Raw genomic sequence first — 9,231 nt, forward strand, 5'->3', positions numbered from 1 at the left:
CCATCACTTAGAATCATGGAAGTGCCACCCCCAGACACATAATTAACATGGCTGACTGATTAATTGCCCACTGAAAAATAGAACTACCCATGCATTTAAATATTTATTTTCAGGCTCTGGATTTCACTGATATTCTCTTATATTTAAAAAAAAAATCCCAAATAATAAAAACCACTATATATACTCTTTCTAGAAAGGAAGAGTGTTGGCAGACTTCCCATCCTGTGGGATTAATCACAACGCAATTCACATTACAACATGCAAAATAATGTGTGTGATCCAGTCTGACATGAAAAATTGTTAATAACATCCCAAAAGGAAAGAGCTATGAATGGTTCTAATGCCTTAGGAGCAGGGGTGATCTTTAGGAACTCAGCATTACAAGGTGAAGCCTCCAGAGGAAGAAAAAGCTGAAAAGTTGGGTTTCTTCAAAGCCCCCACAGGGCTTTGTTCATTATTGGGTTTGTTCATAATTATGTTTGTGGGCTGCTCTCTTTAGCCTGTTGTACCAGATTCAAAGAGGCCTGACCCTGCAGATGTGACTCAGGTACAATAAAGTTGGACCTTAAAAGATAGCTCCCAGTCTTAAAAAAACATCTGTGTGTCACTACAGCAGTGGAAGGCCTGGAAGCTACAGGTTCAGGGGTTTCACACTGCCTACTCCATGGGAAAGCAGCATCCCCTACCTGTAAAACTTTCAAATGTGCAAGTAGAAATTGAATGGCAAAGGCCCAACTTAAAACCCAGGTCATCACTTCCATGCTTAAAGTTGTCATGGGTGTAACCATGAGGTAAGAAGCAGAGGTGGGACTTCATGCATTTAGACTTAATGCTTCTCATGTAGGTGCTTGTAATTGCCTCTTTCACATCTCTAGCAGCTTGGGAGGGAAGAAAGACATCTAGTGTTGGTCTTCTGGTGTGGATACCCAAATCAAAAGGTTTTGGTCTCATGGACTAATATCAGTGTCTACTCCATAAATTTGGTTATCTATTCCTTTTCCTGATTTTTAATATCAGGCAGTCAGAAACTCCTTCCCCTTGATTAGTGCTCAGCAATACCAAGGGTGATAAAGAGTGTGTGAGCATTGAGCTGCATAAAGAGAAAAGCATGTCAATTTTTTATAGCAATGCAAGAATGAGAAAAGCGTGGTGTTTTCTGTAGACATGTAGCCAAATGCCTGAACAGCTGAGTGGTCATGGAAAGTTTGAAGTAATTTCTTTGAGCTGGAGTAAGTAAAACATAATAGGTAATTTCTTCTCTCTTAATTATTGCTGGAATAGACCATCTGTAAAGGTGTGTCTTTCTGTGAACCCTGCTGAATGAAAAATTTCCACAGATGCTTTTGGGAGCAAAAAAACCCAAAAACATGTGGGGGCTGGATTGCACTCTCAGAGGTAGACAGGGGACTTCTCTGGGGCTTCTGGAAGCAGAGTTTGTCAGCTGGTGTCAGGGGGAGCTGATCTCATGCCTATTTGATGGCAGAACGTGGCTATCAAACTGCGGGTGTTTCCCAAACAATCATAGGTGAGCGAAGGCTCCAGAGCTCTGTTGTATCAGACTGATCACACACATTTCCAGACAAATGTTTTGGAAGTGGTTTCTAAGGGGGCAAGAAGAAAAGTCTGAAGTAGAGAATAAGGGACTGGCCTTGATCTGGTAGTATGGCATGAATTCAGTAAATTAGTGAGAGCTGCCCAAGTGTCTGTTTGCCATGGGAATGGTTCAAGGGGCTCCTAGTGCAGATTGGAGACCTCCTCTTGCCGGAGGGGACAAAGAATAGCAGTGAGGGAAATTTGCTATTATAAGCATGCTGGCTACCGGCCGGCCATGTATTAGCAGTTCTAGAGCTGTGAAGCCATATTTCCGTGATAAAAGTGGAAAATAATACCTTTATGGAGATTACCTCAACCTTGCAACTGCCCTGCAGTTCATTAGAGCAATTGCTTTTGAATCATTTAAGGCAAAGGATGAGAAGGTGGTGCTGGTGCCTGAGACAACTACTTAGAATTAATTACTAAAGTTTGGAGGTAGCTGTGGTTTTTTAACATTCACCCATTCTTCAGGGGCTTCTGAGAGTGGCACTTGCCTTCTAGCTGGGTGTTTGACTCACCCGTGAAGTGACAGTGATGTTTAAAAACAAATGAGTTTAAAGCATCCCAGCTTGGAAGCCACTTGGAGCACAATGCACCCGTTAAAGTGGTTAGGGTGGTATTTGTGTGCTCCTGAAAAAGAAGGAAAGACGATAGTGTCTCCTGAGAAAGCATAGCAGCCACAGAAGCAAGCCACTAGCTGAAGGCTTTCCTGCTTGATTGGTTTTAAACTACAAACAGCATTCAGAGATACCCCACTTCTTTGACTGCTTTCAGCACTGGATGTGACCAAAGTCAGGTACAAAGGGTTTCCTGTGCATGCATAACTCTCATATTAGTTCTCAAATGGAGAGGGGAACATGGCCATAAATGCAAGGGTAAAATATCAAGCAGAGATTTCTTTCCTTAAAGACAATTGTGCTTGTTTCCCCTCCTGCTAATTATATCCTATAAATCCCCTACTCTCCCAGCTCAGACAGTAACATTTTGTTACCTACATTCTGTCAGTAGACTTTACAAAGATCTCTAACACATGTTATAAAAGTTATTGCTATAGTACTATATATAACAGCTTTGCATAAGAGAATAGAGGGCTGCCACATTTAGAAAATGCAGGTGCTATGTAAGCCCCTTTCTGAAAGAAAGAACTTAGCTCAGTTTCCTTTGAAGAACCAGAGACTTGAAATTGAAAACTGTATTAATGCCATTGTCTCCTTGTATCAGCAGGTTCCAGAGAGATTCCTGGAAGTGGCTCAGATCACGTTACGGGAGTTTTTCAATGCCATTATCGCAGGCAAAGATGTTGATCCTTCCTGGAAGAAGGCCATATACAAGGTCATCTGTAAGCTGGACAGTGAGGTCCCTGAGATTTTCAAATCCCCAAACTGCCTACAAGAGCTTCTTCATGAGTAGAGAGTTCAGCAGCTATTTATGAATGTATGAAAGTAGCAGTCCCCTTCTGATGCCCAAGTCATGTGTGTCTCTATTTTAATTTCATATATATGTGTATCGCATACATATATATATGTATATGAAATTAGACTGATCCCTCCTGGATATAAGTTTTCGTTCAGTTCCAAGGGGATGGTTATTTTACTTCAGCCTTTGGTTTACTTTTGCCCAAGACCCTTAACATTTGAAGAATCAACGGGGTTAATTTTCAGGGAGAAGAGTTTGGAAGCGTGTAAAAGCCTGTCTTAGCAAGTTAGGGCATTATGTTTAAAAATGCTTTGTCAGATTTATTGCTTGCTGCAAAGTGGCATTTTGTCTTGGTGAGACTAATGTCATGGCACAATACTACAGACAATGAAGTTTATATTATGTTTATACTGCTAAAGGTCTGAACTCTGTGGAGCCATTTCATAAGCTTCGAGCTTTTTTATTTGTATTTATATACTTTTTAATCAATAACTAGATTTTGTTTCATACTTCAAAAAAACGCATCTGTTTTAGGTACTCACTCCAAGAAGTGACACCCAAAAAAGCAAACCCTATGCTTCATGTGTTCCTTACAGAAATGACAGATACCCTGCACCAATAACCCAACATGCCAGGTTGTTTCTCTAAACTGCAGCAAGGGATGTTTGCACAAATCAAATACTGTACTTGCAGGGTTAGGCCAGTAATTCATGCACAATGTTGTATCAACCTCACTAATTTTGGAATATGGTCAGCTTACTAAAGCGGAAGCATTTCACTCTCCATAGAGTAAAAATGAAACCTTCAGCATCGTATACTGCCATGTCTCAGTCTTACTTTAAGTGGCATTAGTCCCTAAATTTATTATTTTCTTAGTCCATTCTGCCCCACAAGATTCCCTTTCCAGCATACAAAGTTTCCTGTCCATATTTGACATCTGTCCTGAAAAGCACTTTTTGAATGATCTTAGATGCAGTGGAAGAGTCTTCACCTCACAGTGCTGAGGCAAAGGAAAGAAAAAAAAAAAGAAAAAAAAAAAGTCTTGTTTGTAGCTATAAAATATAATTAGTGTTTTCCTAATCAGAAGAATAAAAATTTCATTTTCATAAAAATCTAATTGAGCATTATACAAAAATCACAGTGTCCTCCTGGCTATGCAGGGTTCAGATAGCCAAATTGGATTTTTAAAATTACAGTAAGTGCAGCTTTAAAAAAAAAAAATTAAAAAAAATCTGTTTGAGCAATGTGGCTGCACTTGTCTTCTGAAGCTGGAGCAAGTGGTGACCAAAACCTGAGCTACAGTGTAAAGTCCCTGATGGATCTGGGTTTGCCTGAATGCTACACCACGATATGTCAGAAAGAAAGAAAGCTAGCTGCTAGTTCTCATGCTTTCTTCAGTGACTCTCCTTTTCTCATGTTTTCAGAAAGAAATCGTCTCCAGAAGTTTGGGGGAAGGTTGAATATGCTATGGCACACTGTATTTGTCATTTTCTTTGTCGTCTTTTGTACGGATGCAGTAAGAATTTATTGTTATCATCAATAATATTTTCCCCTACATAATTTAATCTAAATCTAGAGGAAGTTCCTAATTAGTCCTGAATTATATTTATGCCATTGAGGATATTGGTATCTTCTTTATTTTAAAATTACATTTTGACTTTGGAGAGTGAAAGTTTACCCATGTGACTAAAGAGCTGACCTGATCATTGCAATTTCACTTCATTTACAAATACTGCTGATAGACAGAAATGGATGAAAGCAATTATTGTTAGCAGAAAGCCTTAAAAACCTGCTGACTTCAAATTAAACAGCACAATCCTCCGATTCCCTGTCATTCTTTTCAAGCACTGGCAGTATCTGTGGGGTATAGGCAATGCGGACAATAGCATGGGATGAAGTGCCAACATTTTCACTATGCATTAAAAGCAAAACAAATCTTGATCTTAGACTCCCTGAGAGTACCTAATACTGTACGTATCCTTACAATAGGCAGGATTTTTTTTTCTTAATTTTATTTTATTTCATTTTATTTTGTTTTCTTTATTTCAATTTTCCTTTCTTTATCTGTGTGTGTGCATGATTTGGTAAACATTACACTTCATAAAGATGTAACTCCAATGAATTCTGAGTAAGAAAGGATGAAAATTGTGTTCATGCACTTTTTTTGATTTATGGGAAGAAGTGGCATAAAATGCTCAAGTTTTAATACAGTAAGTTCATCATTGGCATACCATCAGATGCAAAATATTACTTTGCATCATCACCTTGGACATAAGAAAGCAAAGCCATACTTTATTCATACTACGTGGACATACTACTAGCTACCATCTCAACCTGTGATTTTACTGTTGCTTTATATTATTATTATTATTCTATTCTATTATTATTATTATTAATATTAATATTATTATTATTTGGCTGCAATGGGATTCACATAATCTAAATAAGTGAAATTGTGTACTCAACACTTGATGTTGTTGCATTTATTTATTTATTTATGACTAGTATAATCTCAATAGTAAATGAGGCATAGGAATTAGGAATAGAAATTTCATCTTAAAAGCAAAATAAAAACCTCCTTGGTCTGAAAAAGTAATAAATGATAATTTCATCATTTCAGTTATGTGATTTTTCTGCATTTTATAGCCATATTGCCTTTGTGCCTCCCAATTCACCTAAAATTACAAATACATGGCATAGTTTGTATTAAATTCTAAGTAGAATCCAATCCAGTTTCTTTTAAATGATCTCAATATTATTTCACTAAAAATGGCTAAAAGGCAGGAGGCTACTTTTATTGTAATGAAAGGTTTACATAGGAAAAGAATTTCAAAATCCATGTAGAAACCCCATCTTGCCATTCATTTACTGCTAATTCAGATTTATTTCTGCATATAAACTTGAGGTTATAGTCTGTGCCTAGACCTTAAATGCACCAGCGGAAGGATAAAAAAATCCTTCAAAATACCAGTTTTTCCCCCACAAGTACAATTGTTCTTGTGCCTTCTGTGGCTTACAATTTTCATCTTTTGAACTTTATTTTTCAATTACTACAGCTGCAATAAACACTGACTTTTTTTTTTTTTTCCCGGCTGTTTGACATAATGTTGATAGCTATGCATATTTTGTGTCTTTTTAAAAATTAAAAAAATAAAAAAAACAAAGCAGGAGAATACGTTTTTGAAGAAGAGAATTTTTAGAACAGTTTGATAACGCAAATTATTTTTTCTCAATTGTTTGAGCAGCATTCGAGTTTTGAAAATTCTTGTAGAAGCCAATTTTTTGTAACTGTGGTGCAAATCTTGTGTTTTCTTAGCCTGATGAAAAGTAGTATAGAAGCAATATTTCATACGTGACATATGTGCATATACAGATACGTATGTGGTCACACACACAGGACAACATGTGTGGGCATATGTATGTATATTTACACAAAAACACACACACACACACACAAAAGAGGCGTATGAAGTGAAAAGCTTACCTTTTTCCTATCTAGATTAAGAACCTATTTTAGACATTTGTTATGTTTTGTGAAAAGAATGTTCTATTTGAAACTACAAAACATTTAATTCTTACTGTATCTCTGGTTGTTTAATGGGAACGTTTCACATTTAATGGTAAACACGTGGAAGATGTTAGAATGTAGTAATTATTTAAGGAAGTGTTCACCCATGTATTCCTGAGGTTTGCTTTGTGCCTCTGAGTATTATTTAATTAAAGTGTTTTAAGTTTGCAGAATCTTTGTTACTGCACCAGGTATGTGGGTGAACATTGAAAATCGAGGGGAACTTTTATAAAGCAATGTAAATATTCAACCTTACGGCTGTTCTTGCATAAAGACATAAGATTTTAATAACTACATTCTGAAAACATCTGTTGAATTTATAAGAAACACTACAGTAACTGTGTAGATAGTTGAAAGCATTCTTGAAAATCCAGCTCTCTACTTTTAAAAGTTAAGTCTCTTTCATCAGATGTCAAGGGAATGGGAAATACAGTTTCTGTAAAATTGCAGAATTTTTTTCTATGTATATGAAGTCAGTTAATAGAAAAATGTTTTTTTTTCCACAGGTTATTATTAATTAAAAAATAAAGGTGAAGATTTTGTGGCTTTAAAGATAGGATTTTCACCACCAGCATTGAAAGATTATACATATATATATATACAGAAAGATATATATATATATATTAGAAATGGAAAGTGGTTTACAAAACCCCCAAAATGAGCACTGTACATGAGAAGTGAAAGCAAAAACTATATTTGCCATGTGTATTATATAGCAATCATTGGTGTTAATAGTGCAAATGTTTCCTTCTGGTACCAACTCTGTGTTTGAAAATTCCAATACGCATTGTTTTCAAAAAGCTCCCCTTAAGGAATGTAACTGGTTTATATGAGTAAGCAGTTACTGTATTGCACTTAAATGTTCTGTTGAAGGAAATGCAATTTTGTTTTCTGTAGAACTGTTGGTTGTAAACCATCTATAAACTGAAGCTAAAAATGCTCATATTTAGAGCTGGGATGAAAACTGGTATTTAACCTTTGTATCTTCTTAGGAATATCCTTTTTAGTGTATGAAAGGTGGTGGCACTATGACTTTATTCAGTCTTTTCATCTGAGCCACAGTCACCTCTCTCCCAAAGCAGCCACCTTCCAAATGCACAAATACTGGGATATGTAGAAACAAATCTAGAAGAAACAGTGAGCTTACATTTTTCTCTAAAATCCATACCTTCTGCATTAATTGTACCACTCGAGAGAGATAGCAGACAAACACAATAACCATCTCATTACCATATAACGGTGTAAGAGTCAGAAACTAAAAAAAGGAGGGGGAAAAAAGCCTCTTTAGGTTGGTTTTAATGCTGCCCAGAAGAGTCAAAGGTTAAGGTTTAAACTGATATTGTCCCAGCCGTTACTCATATGTATATAGTTACAAAAGTGACAAAACACTGCCTTTATATTATTTAGCAATATGTTGTAAATAGCATTATTAAGCTCTTTTTTTTTGTAATAAAGACCCTTTAATTTGAAGATAGTACAATAACTGAACTGATAAAGTCAATTTTTGATTTTTTTTATTTTATTTTTTAGCTAGAGGCAATTTCAACTGTGGATTTTTTTGTTGTCGTCTGTTGTTCTGAAGACTTTGCATAATTTATTGGTTTAATTTATCCTAATTTATTTGATGAAGGTGTACAATTTTGTATTACCAAGGATGTACTGTAATATTAATTGATGACAAGATAAAACAATAAGACTCCCCTGTCCGTTTGGAAAAAAAAGGTGCAGTAGACAATTGATTGAAAAAAAAGTTACAATTCTAGCTTGGCAGCTACTAAATTTAAGATAAACACAGGAAAAATGTTTGGGGGGGTGGATTTTATTTTGTGTGTTTAAAGCTTTTGTATACTCTCCAGACTTTTACCTTTTTGCTTTGTACCACTTAAAGGATACAGTAGTTCAATTGCCTTGTGTGCCTTCCATCTTCTCTAAACTGAATGTATGTGCAGTATATATGCAAGCTTGTGCAAAATAAAATATAAATTACAAGCTCATTGCCATTGTTTACATTTATTTCCAGAAGTTTATGTTGCTCTATGTCAAGAGGTGAACTCCTGAACCTCTTGGCTGTGGCCAGGCTGTGCCTAACACTGTAGTCCTCTGAAGGTTTTCTTCTCCCCTTAGTTCAAATTATTTATTAATGAAACTACCAGCCCTCTTGCAAAATGGATATAATGATTTATGGCCTTGGTGTCCTACCTCCAGCACAGCGCCAGTTAAGATAATGAATGTTATTTTGCAATAGTCTATCTGCCAAGGAATAACTCCCTGGAAGAGACCTGTTATGTCTGAGGCATAGTCAGCCCTTTAAATTAAATGGAGCCAATGTGAGCTATTTTGTTTATACTGTTTAATCATTTCCTGGGTATACCTGCCATGCTGGAGTCCTGCAATAGGGGGTTCCTCAAGCTGGGTGAATGCAGGGATAGTGCTTGTTGAGCTGTGGTGGTTCACCCTTCATTCACACTTGTTATTCTTACCAGTCTGGCCTTGTCAATGGTACTGACCAGATACCATCCTCTCTTCTCATTGTTGCAATCCATCACTCGTGGATCTCTTCTGTTTCAAGCTGAGTATTCATATATTTCATTATATGAAGCTACTTTGTTCCTACACAATCCCTCAAAATGTATTTGTTCATGTTTTTTCTTTTG

General features: G+C 36.4%; 1 protein-coding gene across 4 annotated transcripts in view; it reads left to right on the forward strand.

The window, feature by feature from the left end:
- The window catches only part of PROX1 (prospero homeobox 1), a 49,668-nt gene extending 41,097 nt beyond the window's left edge, over nucleotides 1–8,571 (forward strand). For 3 of the 4 annotated variants that reach the window (XM_030269110.4, XM_072927551.1, XM_030269111.4), the window contains one exon: nucleotides 2,815–8,571. In XM_030269110.4, coding sequence (XP_030124970.1) covers nucleotides 2,815–3,003 — 189 coding nt within the window. In that variant the 3' untranslated portion in view covers nucleotides 3,004–8,571. The remainder of the gene's footprint in view (nucleotides 1–2,814) is intronic. The other variant, XM_030269112.4, reaches the window with a different exon arrangement.
- The last annotated feature ends 660 nt before the right edge of the window (nucleotides 8,572–9,231 follow it).

This window comes from Taeniopygia guttata, chromosome 3 (genome assembly GCF_048771995.1).
Source record: "Taeniopygia guttata chromosome 3, bTaeGut7.mat, whole genome shotgun sequence".
Classification (NCBI taxonomy): Eukaryota; Metazoa; Chordata; class Aves; order Passeriformes; family Estrildidae; genus Taeniopygia; species Taeniopygia guttata.